Here is a 21,169-nt window from a genome sequence, read left to right on the forward strand (position 1 = left end):
GAAGGAGATGACTCCAACGTTCGAACTTTAGAAAATCGATCCATAAAATTATATTATCTCTAGAAGAGTAGATGTTCTGGATAACCAAAGAGTAAAACCATATTTGTAATTTTAAAACATTTTAGATATCATGTTATATTATTTCATTAGAAATACAGACATTTTTATTTTCAAGAACTTAAAAGAAATTATCGAATCATCTGTTGTCATTGGAATGTTTAAACATTCCACGGCATTCAGTCTAAACCCTATGCAGTAAATGTGCCAATAGTTCTAGAGTAATCAATATCACTTCTGACCTAGATTCATATGATGATATTGTAAAGGATAGTTGTAAGGGAGTAATTACATTGACTTCTGCAGCAAAAGCAATTTGATAAATAAATATTGGACATGGGATCCAACGTTTGAATAGGCATACCATCGTCGAAAATTTTTGCAGAGCTTATTTATTTGTTAAGAAATACAGAAGTGTTTACAAGAATGGTCTCAAAATTACTAAGTGAATCCTAATGTAATTAAAGTGATTCACATTCTAAACGCTGTTCATTAAGTCTAAGTGATTTCGTGATTGTCATGAAAGTGGATGCAATGTATATATATATATATATATACATTGCAACAGTGCAGTAGTGCACAATCGCAATAGTGCAGTTATTTCTTGTACCAAAAACAGTTTCCTGGATAAATATATAAGTAAATTAGATAATATAAACTTTTTTTGTCAGTGGTTTATATGTTACAATATTACACAATTGTATTTCAATAAAAGAATAAAATTGATAAACAAGCAAAAGTAACTAGATTCCCTTATTAACTTTAGTTAAAATTTATAGTGTACCTTCATTTTAAAGAAATGAGAGAATACAGGCAGTGTGTAACCTATCCTATTCTCGTATTCGTTCTACGCATGTTATTGCATTAAAATTTATAAAAGAAAGATAGAAGAAGAAGAGATAAAGAGGTCTGGGTTTAATGTCATGCGGAAGCGTTAAAATATTAACTGTAGACTTTCTAGACAAGTTCATCTACATAAAATTAACATTCTGAAACAAGGAGTAGTTCCATGTATAGATATTTTTTTTAATTTCTTTACTTTTAAAGGTGCGTTCGTTTGTTTGATTGTCACGAAATTATTATAGAGGTCTAAAGTTGAACTATTGTTGTAGAGACCTCGGTTCCGGGCATGGCGTGTCCGAAGGCTCGTTCGTGGGAGCTGGTACTGTACTCTTTTGGTATATTATAAAACTTTTTATGTAGCAATCGGTGCTGAGGCCTTGGGTAGTGCGACGAGGTTGCGCGGACATCGAGATAGAAGACACCGAGCCGTCCCAGGTGGACCATCTCCTGTTGCTCTGTCATGGGGTTGGTTCTGCTTGCGATATGAGATTCCGTCCGGTGGAGGATGTTGGTAAGTTCTACTAGTACTTGTTGGTACTGGAAAATAAATAAAATTTTAATATTAATATCATACTACTTAAATATAACACTGTAAGAAACAAAATAAGGTGACTAAGGTAAGTCTAAAAATCCTGGACACGAATTTTTTTTTCTTAGGTTCGTAGGATTGTCTATAACATTTGACAAATGTCTGTTTGTCAAGACCTGGAATATCATTTGGCTCAGCCCATTTTGAAAGGCGTTTCGTGTCTTGTCTCAATTGGTCGATGTAAGAGTGCATTGGTTCTTCGCGACTTTTTTGCCAAATATCAACTCCGCGACCACCGTATTCACCTGATTTGGCTCCTTTCTTTTTCTTAATATTTAGCAAACTCAAAACGCCAATGCGGGGTTGCCGTTTTGACGCGATTAAGGAGAAAAAAAAGGAAGAAGGGTTTTGAAGGCTATAGCGGAAAATGATATTCCCATAGTTTCAAGGACTGGAAAAAGTGTTGCAAAAGAGTGTAATATTGGATAGGGAATTTTCGGAAGGGAAAGAAATTTGAGGAAAAATAAGTAAGAATTTACATTTTAAAAACCAAGCCACCTTACTTTTTGCTCAAAGTTATATATATATATATATATATATACACGGCAAGTTAAACTGGTCGTGGTAAGCAACATGGTGCACAGAGCATATGTCTACTGGAGTCGTTTGGAGGGTGACCATAGACTAACTGCAATCTAGACATGATCTCAAAAATAATTCAAAAGAAATATGCTCTTTCTAAAACCTTCCAGAATCTGTTAAAGATTTGCTGACGAACCCAATTCCTCTACAATAGAGGTTCGCTCTTTCAATTTCTACTTTATTTAGTTTCCTTTTATTTTTAACACCTAGGCACTGTTAGGCACTTTTATTTTATAACAAATTTGACAACTTAAATGAACGCTTTGCCCGCAGTTGACGATTTCCGAGCAACGAGCCTCCAACTCATTCAATCTCACTACAAGAATTCATACGAGAGTGGAATCGTGGGAAGAATAGAGGTTAGTTCACTTTGTTACTCAGATTTTCCTAACTTAGAATTTATTTAATTATAAAAAAAATAATTGTACATTTGAACAATCATTTATAACATTTTTACAACCAGAAAAGGAGATTAAAGTAGAATTTTTATAAATAGTAATAGATTAAAAAGTGGATATATTACAACTATTCCATATTTAAACTCACAAATTAATAGATGCAAGCCGAATGAATGTTTTATATTGATGCTACACTAGTTATAAGAGAACATTTAATTACAAAAAATTCTCCAAAATGGTCTGTTTCGGTTAAATAAGATCAAATGATGTTATATATGTCTACAGGGTGATTGAAAATAGTTTTAGAAGTTTTTAAGGAGGTGGATGTATAGCTTAATTTATATATGGTACACAATATCTCTAATTTACAGACAGTAATGTCAATATTATAAGTAAGAAAAGCGTCTGAGTGTCTACCAAGATTGAAAGTCATAAGGCTTATTCAAGTGTATCTCCACAGGTCCTGCCAATATCCTGGCATTCCACACTCCACTCCGGGGAAGGTGGGGTTGATAAGAGGCTAGCGCAGGTGACCCTGGACAGCATACCGCGTCTGCGCAACTTCACCAACGATACAGTCCTGGACGTCTTGTTCTACACCAGCCCAGTCTACTGTCAGGTATGTGGATAGTTTGAAAATTGCTATTATATATTTCCTAAGTAAGAAGAGGACCAATATTTAGCCACTTCCGCACATGCAGTGGTAGTCGTGCAACAAACAGCACCGCCCGCCAGCCCGCTAATAAATGCGCATAACACACTATATATTAACTACGCATATATCGTTTGTGGACGATTACTTTTTTGTTTTTTTTTTGTGCTCATTTAGGATAAATGACAATAAGAGGCTGTCAAAACAATAGTGAAAAAACGAAGGTTTATATCGTTTTGGAAAATACTTTTTTAGTTAAACAACGATTAGTCACCTATATAAGGAGATGTTGGAAAAAAAATCGAAGTGATGAATGAAAGAAATTGTGAAGATTGAAAGGAGAAAGATAGTTAAAAAATATTTAAATCGATATTGTAACGTCCTTGTCCGTCAGAAAACAGGGGCAACGCGCGGTCCCTAAAATCGAAGCCATTATAAAAGCATAAAAAAACTTACCTTCTCACATGTCATTATTGAGTAATGGCTATCGCCCAACCAACCAATAGTACGTCAAACAATAATCCCTAGTGCTGTCTCGCTCGCACAGTACCTACCACAAGCAGACCTGTGCGGATTCAGTCACCCACAAGTTGTACTACGCAAGATGTGTAGATATAGCGGCAAAATAAAGAAACCAAATGAAGCAAGAGAAGCAAAGGACAAAGAAGCAAACAAGCCAGAAGAGAATCGAGAACCAAGTTGGCAATATTGAATACAGTGTTTCTTATACGTTCGACGAACTTTTACTCAACGACCTATCTCCTACAAAGTAGATTCTAGAGTAATGTATTGATAACCGCAACCTTCAGCAGGTTACAGATATTTTACTGTTACTACCTTACCGTGTACAAATTTACTTTGTAAAATTATTATATAAATAATTATTAGAATGAATATAATCTTACATAAATTTAAATCTTTAATCGATTTTCTAATTTTAGGACACAGAAAAATTCTTATGAATATAAAACATAATTTCAGACAATCATCGATACCGTATGCAAGGAACTGAACCGGATATACAGCCTGTTCAGGTCACGGAACCCTTCGTTCAACGGAGGCGTGTCACTTGGTGGTCACTCCCTCGGCAGCGTCATCATGTACGATTTGCTCTGCCATCAGACACCCGCGGTAAATATTTATTCATGTTATTATTCACTTGAATTATTTACAGTGACATCTTGTTGACATAATCCACATGTCGAGAAAAATGCCATAAAGGCTCAATTTGATAATAAAAAAAATAAACAAATTCATCTCCTTTAAATCATCCTTCCACTGACAACTACGATGATTGATCTGAAAAGATCCCACAACATACATGGATGATTTTTTTGTGATTGCTTTCAATTATCCATAATTCAGTAAATTAGTAGTAGTATCATAAAAATAGTACTAATAATATAGTAAAGTTGGTAGTAGTAGTATCGTCAAATTAGTACTAGTCATATCGTAAAATTGGTAGTAGTAATATCATAAAATCAGTAGTAGTAGAATCGTAAAATTAGTACTAGTAATATAGTAAAGTTGGTAGTAGTAGTATCGTCAAATTAGTACTAGTCATATCGTAAAATTGGTAGTAGTAATATCATAAAATCAGTAGTAGTAGAATCGTAAAATTAGTACTAGTAATATAGTAAAGTTGGTAGTAGTAGTATCGTCAAATTAGTACTAGTCATATCGTAAAATTGGTAGTAGTAATATCATATAATCAGTAGTAGTAGAATCGTAAAATTAGTACTAGTAATATAGTAAAGTTGGTAGTAGTAGTATCGTCAAATTAGTACTAGTCATATCGTAAAATTGGTAGTAGTAATATCATAAAATCAGTAGTAGTAGAATCGTAAAATTAGTACTAGTAATATAGTAAAGTTGGTAGTAGTAGTATCGTCAAATTAGTACTAGTCATATCGTAAAATTGGTAGTAGTAATATCGTAAAATCAGTAGTAGTAGAATCGTAAAATTAGTACTAGTAATATAGTAAAGTTGGTAGTAGTAGTATCGTCAAATTAGTACTAGTCATATCGTAAAATTGGTAGTAGTAATATCGTAAAATCAGTAGTAGTAGAATCGTAAAATTAGTACTAGTAATATAGTAAAGTTGGTAGTAGTAGTATCGTCTAGTTAGTATTAGTAGTATCGTAAAACTACCAGTAGTAGTATCGTAAAATTAGTAGTAGTAGTAAAATAAGTATCAGTAATAGTAGTATTAAATCGATTAATTCTCAAGCTTATTAAAAATCACTAACGTTATTTTTATCGACTAAGGGCAAAGCAGCTGTCTCGTCTGATGTTAAGCGATGACGAGGTCTACCATGTGTAGCATGTTTGCCTAGAAGACACCTATTCACTCTTGTCAATTTTATTTTATTTTAACCGTAAAAGGTCCACGTAAATCTTCCCAATAGTACCGATTTAAAGGCAAATTGTAATTAAGTCAGTAGTCATTCAGCAGGTGGGAATCCCCGCACACGGTTACTCCACGTGTATATTCATATTTTTAAAGCAAGCACTGGTTCACAATTCACCAATCATCATCACGTTAGGTGATAGACTCCCACAGCGAGATCTAAGTCTCCAATAAAGATCGCAACAGTGATCGGTCTTGCGTATTATGTTAATGTCGTTGGACCACCTAAAGTAAGGCTTACCCATGCGTCTACCGGCTCTTGTTCACCAGTCGGGAACCTTTCGGCGTCAGCGGTCGTTGAGTGTGCCAACAATGTGACCCGCCCCATGGCAGTTCAGGAGTGCAATATGGGCCTCGCGGAATGGAATTAATTCGCGTTTGAGCTCTATGGATTAAGAATATACCTTAATTTATATAATAGTCCGTGCCGAGGTTTGTTAGGACTAAGAGGTGTAGTAAAACCTATGGAAAATGATTTATTGTCCCCAGGAGAACACTTGTCCTGATAAGAGATACGTAAACGGCACTGCGGGCACTGGACAGCCGACAGTCAAATACCCTCACCTGGAGTTCAGACCCGACGCTCTCTACGCGCTTGGCAGCCCGATAGGTGAGTTTGTTATGCAATACATGTTTCTCGAGAGAGGTAGAGAGAGACAAAGATTATCACTATAAATATATATATATATATATAAAGTGGGAGTGGGCCTAAATGATTGGCGATATTTTAGTATTATAACTAATTTTAATCAAAAGAAAATCTTACTACGTCTTACACAATGATGGTGTCGTCGTGAGAGAGTGAGAGAGAGCTATACTTTCGCATACATCCATCTCTTTTATACAGGCGTCATTTAGAAATAATTTTCACTGCGTTTATCAATTATAAACACTACATTTAGTACAATTTTTGTCCTACATATGTATATATACGTGTATATATATATGTATAGGTGTATATATACGTATGTATATATGGAAGTCCTGCGGATGAAATTATGGTGATACTGACCGGCTCATTTTTCCACTCGAGAACTGATTCGCCCCAACAGCCGCCGTTTCTCAGTATAGGAGCAATTTTCTGCGCGCACCGCCATATCAGACGATCTTCAAGCTGCATCAGTGACCTTGGTTCTTCACTAGATCTCATTTCTGATTCGATGTATATGCTCCGTGCATAACCTGTTCCCTCCATCAATAGAGATCTTGACTAATTACCTTTATATTTAATGGAATCAGGTGTTATTTTGCGGAAGTCCATCCTAAGTAAGAAAAGGACCACTATTTAGCCACTTTCGCACATGCAGTGGTAGTCGTGCAACAAAGCGCACCGCCCGCCAGCCCGCTGATAAATGCGTATGCGGCAAATAATAGGAAACACAACTACCACCGTTAAATCACTCAAGGCGCGTTTCACTCCTCAACGGGGCATCTTCAGGAGTTATGTTACACCGATTGGTGCCAAACACAAAGTCGACTCTGTGCATATGCGGAAGTGGAATATTTGTCCTATTCTTACTAACTACCTTTATAACTCTGTCACCTTAAATCCAGTGAAGGTATGAATGTCAACGAGAATACGTCACTTGAAGATGAAAAAAAAAACAAATACCGTGATACTGAAGTGGGGTTAGTTTGGAAATTAAAGAAATTTATTATGAGAATAAGTAACAAATTCACATACAAGGGTTCTTTTTTCGTCTGCAGCTATCTTCGAATGCATACGGGGCGTAGAGCTACTGGGCCCTGGATTCTGTCTACCAACCTGCAGCAAGTTCTTCAACATCTTCCACCCCTATGACCCCATAGCATACAGGTACTCCTATCAATATAGTAATAGTCGAATATAAGGCAGTATGGTGGAGAGGACGGTGCTGCCTTTCCTCTGGAAACTTGTTTATGAGTAGTGGAAATCCTATATAACTAATTCACAATTATATGTAAGACTGTATCCCAAGTATCGAACCCGCGACCTTCCATAGCAAGTCAGTCCTTTACCACTGGACTACTTCTGTAGAGGATGATCAGCCAGGATCAATAACGGAAGCACTTAAAAAGCAGGCCACGACTTTTGCAGTGGATATATCTTTGGATACTGTTCCTACGACAACCAGCTTACAGAGACTCTCTGGTTGCCTCCGAGCTGTGGCCGAAGTAGACCAAAAGTCCAAGAAAGAAGTAGCTGATGGTGGAGAGTAAGGACTTTATACGGATCCTTTATCCTGGTAGTCCACGATATGCGTAACATCCTTCCCCGGTACCACATTTCAAAAATGTGGATTTTCAATCGGTCTGCTGTGTAGATTGCCCAGGATTCAGATGTATTATATTTTTATATACACCAATACCTCGCTTTGCGTCTTTTTGTTTTGCGTTTTTCCTAAGTTGCATCGCTGTTTAATCTGTACTGATTTTTACCGTGTTTCTGTCTTCAATTTGTTTTTTAGAAATTCTCTCTTCTTTCCTGATGAAATTCTTTCCTGATGAAAGATGGCAACACTTGTTTCTGATTGCGGCCATGCCATCAAATTCAAGGGTTCTCTTTCCAACTAAAAATCATCGAAATTTTAATACAGTTTTATTTTTCACTTTGTTTTGCTAATTGAAAAGTTCAGTTTTATTTACGTAGTGATAACAGCCGCTATGGGCCCATAAGACAATTGATTAATTTTAATTTTGTTTTTCATGAATTAATTGAACGTTTTGTTTATTTTTGCATGTATGTAAAAAAATATTAATGTTTTGTTTTTCAAATACTTACTTTATTCAATTTTCTTTAAAAAGTAGTATTTTCGTAACCCCGGAACCTATCTTCGATCTTTACATAGATTGCTATAGAAAATCTTAATTAGCTTTGAGTCATGTTTTTTAAAACGTCAAATTGGGGTTAAGCTGGGTATAAGGTTGTAGAACCTTAAAAGCCATGTAATAATTTGAATGATGTCTTTATAGGGCAGTTCAACTTGATACTAGTTCCTTTTAAATTGGGCTCATTTTGACATCCTTCTGATGACGTAAGAAAGTGACCGAAGAATGAACTCGACTGAGTTGTGGATTCTTCTCTGTAAGACACTCTTGGAACTCTTAAAATGACATATGGAAGCTTTTCAGGTGGATAAATAAGTCTAGTTTCATTAAAGTGATCAACTTTGTTTACAGAATCGAACCCCTTATAAATCCCCAGCTGAGGAACGTCAAGCCATTTCAGATACCACACCACAAAGGAAGGAAGCGAATGCATTTAGGTGAGTCCATAATAATATATACATACTATAATACATACGTATTTGCCTTACTGCCCACTGCTGGGTTAAGAGACTTAAGAAAATCTTGTTAACTATCTCTTCGTTATGACTTTTCTAGAGAACATTTCTCGTACGACCTCCACGCTGGCATCAGATATGTGAAAAATAGCTCCATTTCGAAATAAAGTCCTAAAGTTGTATTTAGCTTTGGTTGCAAGATGATTAAAAAACAAAAATTATTCCTTGCTTTATTATGCCTCTCCCTGTATTAATTAATTTCCATGACAGCATCGAAGTCATATAGTCTTAATAAAATGGTCGTGATCATCTCACCTTTAAGCCACTTGGCATAGATTCAGAGATGATTTCGTGAAGGTCCTCACTTAATTCCTTCACAAAGTTGGGCGACTGAATTTGGCCATGGAGTAAAAATGGCTAGGCAAATAGATAAGGAATTCTACCTCCGCCTTTAGAGAAACCGGTCTCTTCTGAAGCCAGATAGTATTCACAAAAAAAGCCAACTTCCTACCATATAAGATTGAAGGGGTACTGGAGTTTCTACAGGCATTCTCTGGTGTCCTTGTGTGGGAATGCTAAGCAGGTATTATCGAAGAGTGAGAGTCCAAGCCCAGATCCACTTGTGGGGGACCCCTGAGCCTGGTACCTCTATGGAGCGTCCACTGAAACGATCTAAGAGCTCAGCGGCCTCCCAATCTGGTGAAATTATAGTGTGTAGCAACCCAAGCAGAGGGTTCCCCGACTTGACCCTCTAGTTTCAAACCCACGAAATCTTCAAATGAAAAAGGTACACCTCATCATATTTTCTTTACAGAACTAAAGGATACAATGGCACGGTTTGGCACCGACATCAAGCAGAAATTGATGGAATTATTCAAGAACACGTGGTCCAGCATGTGGAAGGCCCAGCCGCCGGCAATAGATCGACAGCTGGAGAAGGTGAGACAAACGTCAAGTAGTTCACTGACCACTTAGCTAGCAATTTCTAGAACCATAACGTCGATGAAACTGGTAATTAAAGTAAACTGTACTATCTGACACTGGGTCTTCAAGGATCTGTCTTGAAGAATCCAATCCAATACAATCCAGAGTTTCCTATCTCTATTGATCTGTTCCCATTTGACGACAAATGTGTGACATACAGCTAAATAAATATATAAATCAATCAAAAAGACAAAAGATAGTGCCATGAAGCTTTATAATGAAAAATATAATCATGTAATTGAGTTTCCTGGTAATAATTCTGTAGCGTGTTTACTGAGGGCGATAAATCATACACCAATTTGTTAAACAGACACGCTATATAAGTAAACTTTGGTTTACAATATTAATCAGTACACCGATACACAGTCCTTAAACATTTATAAACAATTACAATCGCGAGGGCAGACCGAAAGCAAACTGCGCGTGTTCCCAGCGCCGCCGTACGTTTCTCCCTACCGCGGGGTGCGCGCGGGTGGAACGCCGGCCGTCGCTCGCTCGAGAGTCGTGACCTTGTGCATGTTATAATCATTTAAACCGACCGCAGCATGGGGAGACCATGCGTTTGTTCGGCCGCTACAATTCTAAAACAGCACAGGCCAGAACAGATGTCTTCTGGGATCTTAAGGTATTGAAGTGGAGACCAAGAATCGGCGTGGGATGTTCAACCGTAAACAGAACACGAAACTGCTCTGAAAACCCTGGATACAGGTTGCTTCCATCCGGTTCTATTGGAAGTCTCTGGGAGAGGCCTATGTTCAGCAGTGGAAGCCTTATTCCTGAAATTAAAAAGAATTGCATTCATCACGCCCACTGCAAGGCATAGAGCTCCCCCAAAAATCGCCACAATAAACCGCTCTTGCGCTGCACGCATCTAGCGACTTACCGCTACCTTAACTATGTTATGGGTCCACTAATGGGAGCCTACCCACGTTACATCTACCGGATGCTGATCGCCACTCGAAAACGTAACATAATTAAATCACCAAAAAGTCTTGTTGTTTATTTTTCTAATTGTCGATGGTTGTAGTCTGACAAAGCGCCGCCCATAAATTTAAAACATTTAACAACGTGGTTTAAAAGTTAACACTAACTAGTATAAAATTAACGGATTTACAGTTAGTTTCGCTGGTTTTGATACAATTAGATGACGTCACAAGAAATTATTAAAAGTAAAAAAAAATGTTAATAAATATTTTTCTGTTCGATTGAAATTTTTAATATAATACAAGATTTTAATGAACTATAAAATAATGTCGAACATAAACGTTGAAAAGTATGAAAATCTATTGGGAATCTATAAATAGCAAAGATTTACCCATAAAGTGTGAACGCACAGTATAACCAGAAGCAAAAATATTTTTTTCGTACTTCGACTCTACTTCATTGAGTTTGTAAATATTTCTCTGGGCAGTGTATACACTTTCACAATAGGATCCTAGATGATGTTCAGAAAGCTTAGGTAAGGGTTATTACACTGTAAATGACTTTGTAGACCATGATAGACTGCTCTTCAAGGTCCAAGAAGAATATTGAAGAAACACAAATATTGTGATATGATTTTTTTTTTCAAGAGTACGTATTACACGTATACAGAATGGTTTTAAAGAAAACAAAACGTCGGTAAATCAGCACTACTCTTTGAGACTTATTGACTAGCGCCATCTAGTAGATCTTTTTGAAAAAATATGATAAAACAGTTCTGTATAACCAGGCTTTATAGAAGATAGCACACCTTGAGAATGATGCGGTCATCTCCGGGCTATTTTATTATTAACTTAATTTGTAATTGTATCTTATTTTGAAAAATATATAATCCAGTCGAGTTTCCTTGGCCTGTCCTCATCAGGTCTGAGATATTAATCATTTGTATCCGAACAAATCATCAGATTCATCATGATGTCATCAATATATAGATGATGGATGTTGATCAAAGGATTTTTTTAATTTCATTGATGCTATATGAAATAACCAAGCCTTACAATTTGAAAATTGTTAAAAATATCCAATTTCGAAAAATAACAGCTTGTAATAATATTGCTATATAAAAAGCCGTCCTATGTGAAAGTTCCCGCGGACGTCGTCACAACGCTTAACCTTTTGTTCGTCTCGCCCACTCGTCTCGCTCACTCGCACGGCGTGCACGATACGCGCTCTTGCTTGCTCTTGACAGGTAGCCAAGACGCAACACATGCGCCCGCGGCCGTTGGAGTTCCAGAGAGTCGGATTTGAGCCATGGTTCGATGCGCAACCGCGCGTAAGCGAATTATTCATTTTCCGCTCACAAATTGTTTTAATAATTAAATAAACGTTTTTCCACATCACAAGCTATAATTTTGTCAATACAAATATGTGGACTGTCTAATGTAAGTTATTTCTACGCTCAGGTTGTCGAAGAAGAGATAGAGAAAGAGCAACTACAAGAAGAGAATGACGATGTTGCGGAGGAGAATGAAGTGAGTATTATTCTATAACACCTTATTTATCACGGCAGAGATTTACTGAAAATACCGTCAAAAGTATTCCGAGTTATAGATGTGGTTTTAGGACTTAATAAAAAACAACATGGACTTTTAATATCACCTAGGACGATTTAAGTGCAACAAGTAGAAATAGCGGGAAAGTAATGAAATATTAAACCGCAATGAACTGGAAGTGATGAACAAATCGTTGAAAGTTATTTGTATTTCAACCGATATTGTAATACCAAATTGCCTACTCTGAAACACGTGCGGTGTGGTATTTAAAAAGAACGCTATCCATTCTTTGTGAATTAATTTGTTCCAAATGGAATTCTTATATTTGCTTTATTTTGGTCAGGTCTCACTTGTTACCAATCCTTTTTCAGCCAGAAGGTGTCTATACTTATGTTTTTTTCGTCTTTAAATGTATATTTTTAATTTGTAACTTATAATACTGGTAGAGTGAAGACATACTTTTTCTATTATAAAAATAAATAATACCGTTACAGGTCAGCGTTGAAATGCTGGGGAAGCTGAACGGCGGCCGACGCGTGGACTACGTACTCCAAGAGGCGCCCTTTGAAATGATCAACGAGTATCTATTTGCCATGAGCAGTCACGTGGGATACTGGTGACTACTCCAATACCACTACAGATCAATTAATTCTAATTTCTTTTGCTGGATATAGACCTTTCGAATGTGCTATCGGTTCCACGAGAGATATGCCCCGCCCACAATAACAATTTTATTATTTTTATTTACTGGTTTTAATTATCATAATATTAGAAATTTTTAATAAATAAAGGCATAGACTAATGGCTAATATGTGTGGAATAAAGACTACATATAAAAACCTCTCTGAAGACATCACAAGAGTTGGCTATATTCTTCAGTGTTGCTAGGTGCTGTTGGCTTATTGTAGCTGGTAATCTAAATCGGCACACATTATCAAATTAAAATTATCTTTTTTGATTTAGGTATATATACGCACTTTTGAATTTACGATTATTTTAAAATTGTAAGTAGAAAGCTACAATGCGATTAAAATAAGAATAGGACCGGCCTAGCGCCATGTTTTGACGTCACAACGGGAACTTGGTATAGTGTGCAAAAAAAGCAATGTTAAAAAATATTGGCTTGTTTTATATTGTAATAGCACGTACTTTTTTATCTGATAGAGAAAAAAATCGTCTAAAAACGAATCATAGGTAGGTAAACTAAAGTAAACACAGAAACACGTTGAACTGTCTTTATTTAGTGAATGTACGTATTTTAATTTTAATCGCTCAGCTCTTCAATTCCACTCATGCCCTGATGCCCAACTGAATCAGACTCCTCGTAATCGTCGTCATCATCACTGCTGCTGCTACTACTGTCACCTATGTTTATAATGAAATTCGTTAAATTTGCTATCTAAAAATCGGGAGATTTTTATTTTTTTATTTTATGTATTTAATGCTGACCGTACTTATATGAGTGAAGTTAGCCGAGAGCCCGTCCTATTCTTATTTTAATCGCATTGTACCACCGGCCAGGAATACTGATCTGCTAAGAGCCGGACAGAAGCTAAACAGTTGATCGTGTAAATGAAATTAAAAAATATTTCATATATACAATGTCAACCTTGTAAATATCAAAGAACCAAGTTCCACACGTTGCGATCAACTAAAACTTTTGAATGCTGTAATAAGATATATTTAATAATATACTTTTAAATTTAGAATAAAAACTATTCAGTGCTGGAAATAGACGTTTCGTTTGTTTTTAGGGAGTCTGAGGACACGATGCTGCTGATGCTGAGAGAGGTATACGACACGTGCGGGGTGCGCCCCGACGGCTGCCTGCCACAGCAGACGCTCACCGTTCAGCGCACGCGCTTGGTGAGCCACCACCCTCCTGCCATCACCTCACCCATCACCAACATCACTCTCATTACTCCATCACATTTTAATTAATACACCACTACTATCACACGTCATTACATAACTACATCACTCCCATTACTACACCAGTACCACTAATACATTATATCTTCCACTTTCATCACTTCACCAATACAGTAGTAACACAATTCGAACAGTACTCCCACTACACTATTACATCTGATACACTACTATTTATACTACGACTACCACCAATATATTTCTTTTACTAATATATTTTAATCATCCACACACCACAAAATTGCTTCACTAGACTACTGCCTCACTTAGACCATTGCCTCGCCAGAACCCATTCTCACTAGAAGCCATCCCCACTAGAACCCGTCCTCACTAGAACTCTTCCTCACTAGAACCCTTCCTCACTTAAACTCTTCGTAATTAGAACCCTTCGTCACAAGAACTCATCTTCAATAGAACCTCTCTTTTCTAAAACTCTTCCTTACTTAAACCCATCTTCACTGGAATCCTTCCTCATCAGAACCCATCCTCACTAGAACCCTTCCTCACTAGGGTTCTAGTCTTCACTAGAATCCTTATTACTGGAACTCTTTCTTACTTACACCCTTCTTCATCAGAACCCTTCTTAACTAGAATCCTTTTTTACTGGAACTCTTCTTCACTTAAACCCTTCTTCACTGGAATCCTTCCTCATCAGAACCCATCCTCACAAGAACCCTTCTTCACTAGAATCCTTCCTTATCAGAACTTATCCTCACTAGAACCCTTCCTCACTATAACTCTTCTTTACTAGAACTCTCCCTCACTTACATCTTTCTTCACAAGAAACCTTATTCACTGCACTAAAAAAAAAGTAAACACCAAAAAAGTATATATTCCTACAATTGAACAGGCAGTATTCGGTCAAATGCGAGTTTTCTTTTAAATATAATCGAGTACATGATCTGTTTTAATTTTTCAGGCCGATGCCGACATATACAGCGTGGGTAAGACCTCATTTTTTGTAACTTACCAATTATTACATTCACTTATTCTTAAAATAAAATTAAAATTTTATTTAACACTACCTAACTTGGTAAAGTTATTTAATATTGATCATATTTCAATAAAAGATTGGGCGCAAGTTAAATGACAACGGTCTATTACATTTATTTTCAAAAGCAGTGCTGCCAACTGTCTACTTGATTTATTTAAAAACCTGTGAACGTTTTGCGAGTATTTCCAATCGTTCGACGATAACCATAAATTTTTAGATAACATTTGACCACTTTACTAAACAAAAACAATTTCTCGTGTTCAAAAATTTATACTAAAACAAAGTTATATTTTATCTGTGAACAAATATCATATGAATTACAGATCATCCATCCACCAGCCGCGGCGGCATCTGAACACGCTCAGAAAATAAGATACATACGTCAAAATAATTTAATAACGTAAATAGAGATAGGAACATCTTTAAATTTTATTTATACTGTAAAAAAAAATATTAGGAATAACTTCGAAAATATTTTGGTAAAAATCAATTTTAATCAAAAAAAATGTATGATGGATACATAGACAGTTTTAAGAAATTTAATGTGAACATAGATAATTTAAAATACGAAAGAAGTCAATATAGATGTATAAGTGTAAAAAAAATACAAATTCACAAAAAAAATCGATTCGGTCAATGTAACAATTGTTTACATTATCTGTTACACATATTCGTATTGAGAATTAAAATTTCTCGTTTCATATTTATATTAATTTTCATTATTATTTCCATCTATATTTATTACAATTTATTTATTTTCACTTCTACTCATAGCGAAATATAATTTAAAAAAAGTATGTTCTTAAATTTTAACACCTATCGATATTTTGACGAGAAAATACATTTTCACAGTAATGAAATTAAACAAATTGTTTTAAACTATTAAAGTTTTATCTAAAAAAAACTATTTTCTTCATTATGTTAACTAAATGAAATGCTTTTAATTGTTAATTTTGGTTATTTTTCGCCAATGTTTTAAATGCAACCTGTAATTATACATTTAAATGAATTCTCTTATTTTTGAAAGAAGTATTTGTTGTTGTACACTACATGATGTCCTTTGATGAAAATTGGATATATGGATGCATATACCTAAACCATTAAAAATGTGGAGACAGCTTCAATGAGTTTTCGATTCTCGTCTCCTTAAAAGTATATCTCGCTCTAGCATCATGAGATATAAAAGTGTTTTCCATAGTAATCCAACATTTCTAGTTTAGGAGAATATGCATTCGAATGTATCTACATATAATTAGAATATTCAAAACTTTGTTTAAATAAGCTTTTAGTTACTTCTAAAGCGTCTTAGTTACAATTAAAATTTTTTATTGTTTTGCTATTACACTCGAACCTGTTTTTCGAGATTTTAATTATTTTAATATGCGGTATGAAAAATATTAATGTCGAGCGTTTATTTTAAAAAATTATTCACCGGTTACATAACTGTTATGGTTAAAATTTATCATTAAATGGCTTAATTTAACGAGTTTTGTGGTATTTAATTGCATAAATGTTTTTAATTGTATATTAAAAACAATTTTTTATAATTACTCACGAAGATTTGCAATATTTTAGCATAAAAACTGGTTTGAGTGTAATTGTATCATAAAAAATTATTTTATATTTCAACAATTGTTTTATTAAACAAAGAAATGAATTTCATATATAATTTATCTGAAATATTGTTTGGATAATTTATGAATTTCGGTTAGTGTTTTCAATTGTTATACGAGGTTGTTAATTAATAATACTATTGTCTTAATATCTATGTCTCTTAGATCCAACAAATATATTTATTTTCGTTTCTACTTATAAAGACGTGAACATTTTTTTTTTTGTTGCCAGCACAAAGACAATTACTTTAGAAAATTTATTTAAGGAACCGTAAGTGGAGGTCGAATATTCTGATGCATATCTACCTACAGTTATACAGGTTGATTGGAAATAGGTGTAAAATCTTTAAAACTATTTTTAAGTAAAGCAATTTTTTCTGTTAATGCTATAGACCAATAATTTCTGACAGTATAAAATCTGCAAGGACATTTAGTATACGATATTTTTTTTGGTTTCATTAATTTTTGGTTTTTGGGTAGGTTTACCCTACATTACTTAACAGTAAATTAGGTATATATTCACACATGGCAATTTTACACCTATGTCTAATCACGTTTTATTTTTCTAGATAATTCTACCATGGAGATGACTTTATTGAATTACTAATAAGTAAATTACAAAAGAAACCTTTTTATGTTAAATTTCTACCTCAATTTCATACCCAGAATATTTTTAATGAATGTTTTCCATACTAAGCTAACAGAAACTGTGGGTAATTATGCTCTGAATATGCGACCCGAGATGATAATTTAAATTAGAAAAATATATATGTTGTATGATTTAAATGGATGTGTTTATTTTCGTGGTTGTTATGTAATGATTTGGTTCACAATATTTATTCGCACCGGGCCCCGCGGCCTGACCTAACATTATTGGTTATCACTTAAATAAAGTTTATATTTTACTACACCGTTATTTTATTTTCACTCACAATTTGTATGTCACTTCGGACGGCGGATAGATGGCGCTGGTAGCAGATTACCTCGCGCTATCATTTTTTACGGGTGGGTAATCGCATGTAAGGGCGCCGTTCGTTGGTGTCGGTGTATTACTAATAACTAAGACACCTTTATATGTATGTAAAGCAAGAAGTAGTGTTAGTTGCACTATTTTTATATAATTTTAGGGTTTTCAGGATCCTTACAATAATATACCAATTTATTGCAAATTAAAAAATACCAAAAAAGAAAGCAAAGAACTGCCAATTTTTTTAAGTACTGATGTTATGTACTTAATAGTATAACTAGGAAAAATATGAAATCTAATTTAAGCTTATGTACCTTTTTAAATTCTAATTTTAAAAAAATATAAAAATATTAGCATTTATAATTCTAGAACGGTATTTTGGTGATTTTGTTAGGAATAGAATAAGTATTAAAAATAATATGAATCTATTAAAATATGACTAAGAAACCATCAATGTAACTGTTTAAAAAATGTCATTTAACTATTTGGGGAAATTTGATAATATTAAATCTGATCATTCATTGACTGTTAGGCTAAACGAAGTTCGCGCGGTCAGTTTTTGAATTAGCAGAGAATGGGTATTTTAAAATATTCTTGTTCCTCAAGAGACTTCGTGTTGTCAAATGTCGTTCCAGTAGAAAACATGAAACATTTTTTTGAATGTGATAATTTTATTTATTTATTTTATATCATTAAAATCGATTTCTGTGTAGAAAATTTGTAATAATGTGATTTAGCAGCGTTATTATTTTGGCCATTAGGTGTTTATTGCCGTACGACTGCCTCTACAATACCCACAGTTGGAAGGGACCTGTATCCTCTGTTTTCTGATGACCTTGACAAAGTTAGTCAACCTCATGGGTAGACATCCTATGCTTGCTGGCCTATGGTCTCCAGAGAAATACATTGCATGCAATGCGATTTTACGATGTCCCACACAATTTTTACATTTATTCTCTACATTAGAACCGCTCCTGAGTTTTTCGCTAACCAACACATCTAGCGGTTTATTTTTTATTTATATAGATACCTTATAGTATTTAATAGCCTATCTAAATTCTACTCGGACCGAAATGCGCCTTCTATCTTCGGCGTGATACGAAAATAGTTAAGAACTAAATTAAGCAGCTTTCAAACAAATCACATGCAGCCTTCGCCGTTGAAAACTTCTTATTTATTTATTTAATATTCTTTATTGTACACGATAAGATACATTTAATAATTTTTACAATAATATACAAAAAAATACAATGGGCGGTCTTATCACACAAGGCAATCTCTTACAGACAACCATAGTATGGAAAAGATAAAAGTACTTATAAAGGGTAGTTTACGTGTAAAAAAAATACATATTCACAAACAAATGAACATAAACATACATAGACATACATACATACATACATACATACGTATATAACATACATACTTATAATAAAAAAGGTTTAATACATATTATAAATATATTACAATAATAAATAAAAATATCTGACTTCGATCAGTATTGGTTCGATCGCACTTGTCTCAGAAAGAAGCAAGAAGAAAAAGAAATGAACTAAGATATAGATAATTATAGGTCTAGTAAATGGTTCTTAACCTTTTTCTTGAAAATAAGTAGTGAGTTAGCACGTCTTATATTCAGCGGTAAATCATTCCACAATCGAACATCCTGCGTGGTGAAAGATTTGGCCATAAACGAGGAAGAATGCGCCGGCATTTTTAATTCCAGATTATCTGATGATCTCAAAGACCTCTCATGTGTATCATGAAGAAATTGAAACCTTGATTTGAGATAAGAGGGAGTGAGTGGATTGAAAAGAATATTAAAGAGTAGATAAAATATGTGAGCATTCCGGCGAAGCCTTATGGGTTTCTTACTGCGTACTATAAGGGTCATCGCATACAGGTCACAACTATAAAACGCTACTACCAACATATTCTCTATATTTTTCATTTCGTACAAACTCGCTGCAGTTGCCGCTTGTCGACCAACAGCTTCCCGTGGTTATCGCGCTGATACCTTTGCAGCGCCATCTACCTACTCGTGGTTCGCATACGACCCGTGTCATCATGATCATCGTCATTTCACGCCGTAAGATAACTGCTAGCAGGGAATATCAGTTATCAGCTGATAACAGAATGTCAATTAAAAAAATGTGTGTGAGAACAATATGAGGTAGAAGCCGAAAATCGAGACTTAAAATGAAATTATTTTTAAATACTTAGATGCCCCTTTATATATTCTAAGTATATATAAACGTATCTGTATATCAGTTCATAACAGATTGTAATCTGTTGTGGCTGAAAGGTTGTCGTGGGTCTCGTGGCGAACATGATCCGGCAGGCGCGGCAGGTGGTCCAACTAAAAAGTCAAGGTCGCGGGCAACGCAAGACCAACCATCGTAGTGATTTTTGGAGGAGGTCTATAGTGTGCGTCTACCGGCTGACAAATGTAAACAGTAATATAACACATTGAACGTTTTTTTAATAATATTAATTTAAAATTTTGATTCAAAATACACATTTTCACTGTTTATTCTGTATACACAGCTTAACAATAACTTATAGAATATCACGGCGAGTAAGAGAGTCACTATAAACAAATTCCGAAGTAGGGGCAGACATTTGTACTGGACATCGTGCTCTGTAGTGATATCCGGTAAAGCTGTGATCACAGGAGCTATATCTTTAACCGGCCCTGTAGACCTTTGTCGAATCCCGGAGCACTTCGTAGACGCCTTATGTGCTTCCAGACAGTACCAAGAATTGTGATCCTTCAGTTTACCTCTCCTACCGCCGGATGTTTCACTCGAGATACTCATGTCTTTATATTCACTTTTTTACAATTACTTAGTTTTGTTAACTTAAAATTTATCTTCGACTTTTGACACGAAATGTCTGTTTGAACTTATTAAATGGGCAGTCACATTGTTTCCTATATCATAGATAAAGGTCTGTTCACATGAACATAGTAAGAATATAAAACTTGTTATCTAGCTCAAACTATATATGCAATTTAATTGGAAAGAAAAATTATTTTACCTGCAAACTGTATGTGATGACAACTTTAAGGGTAATAGATGTATAAATATACGATGTAAATATTTGTATCTACTTTATTTCTCTAGTTTAAAAAAAATTCTTTTTATACAGCAATATTAAAACCGTCCGTTTTGTCGATATAGTAATATTTACGTAATTTTAAATAAAAGTTTACAAATAATATGTTAATGGGTAGTAAGTGATTTAAGTTAAAATAATGTTTTGTAGATGTTTTGTTTTAAATCATATTATCAATTTACTTTAATCGTAGTAAATGCATTTATTCATATACTCAAATATTTTGATACACTTTGATTAAAAATTATTTTAGTTTTTGAACGCAAACCGAACGTTGTAGTTTAAATAAACGTCAA

General features: G+C 34.7%; 1 protein-coding gene across 1 annotated transcript in view; it reads left to right on the top strand.

The window, feature by feature from the left end:
• The window catches only part of PAPLA1 (Phosphatidic Acid Phospholipase A1), a 161,119-nt gene extending 145,374 nt beyond the window's left edge, over window positions 1-15,745 (top strand). Inside the window, exons 8-20 of the mRNA XM_068771192.1 lie at window positions 1,261-1,411; window positions 2,345-2,430; window positions 2,930-3,088; window positions 4,103-4,252; window positions 6,022-6,142; window positions 7,240-7,348; window positions 8,692-8,777; window positions 9,610-9,734; window positions 12,164-12,232; window positions 12,748-12,869; window positions 14,008-14,119; window positions 15,102-15,126; window positions 15,500-15,745. Of these exons, the coding sequence (XP_068627293.1) occupies window positions 1,261-1,411; window positions 2,345-2,430; window positions 2,930-3,088; window positions 4,103-4,252; window positions 6,022-6,142; window positions 7,240-7,348; window positions 8,692-8,777; window positions 9,610-9,734; window positions 12,164-12,232; window positions 12,748-12,869; window positions 14,008-14,119; window positions 15,102-15,126; window positions 15,500-15,531 (1,347 nt within the window). The 3' untranslated portion in view covers window positions 15,532-15,745. The remainder of the gene's footprint in view (window positions 1-1,260; window positions 1,412-2,344; window positions 2,431-2,929; window positions 3,089-4,102; window positions 4,253-6,021; window positions 6,143-7,239; window positions 7,349-8,691; window positions 8,778-9,609; window positions 9,735-12,163; window positions 12,233-12,747; window positions 12,870-14,007; window positions 14,120-15,101; window positions 15,127-15,499) is intronic.
• Window positions 15,746-21,169: the final 5,424 nt, after the last annotated feature.

The sequence above is a fragment of the Battus philenor genome, unplaced genomic scaffold, assembly GCF_028537555.1.
Source record: "Battus philenor isolate CCGP_79_NKW_IND1 unplaced genomic scaffold, ilBatPhil1.0.hap1 SCAF_30, whole genome shotgun sequence".
In the NCBI taxonomy this organism is placed as follows: Eukaryota; Metazoa; Arthropoda; class Insecta; order Lepidoptera; family Papilionidae; genus Battus; species Battus philenor.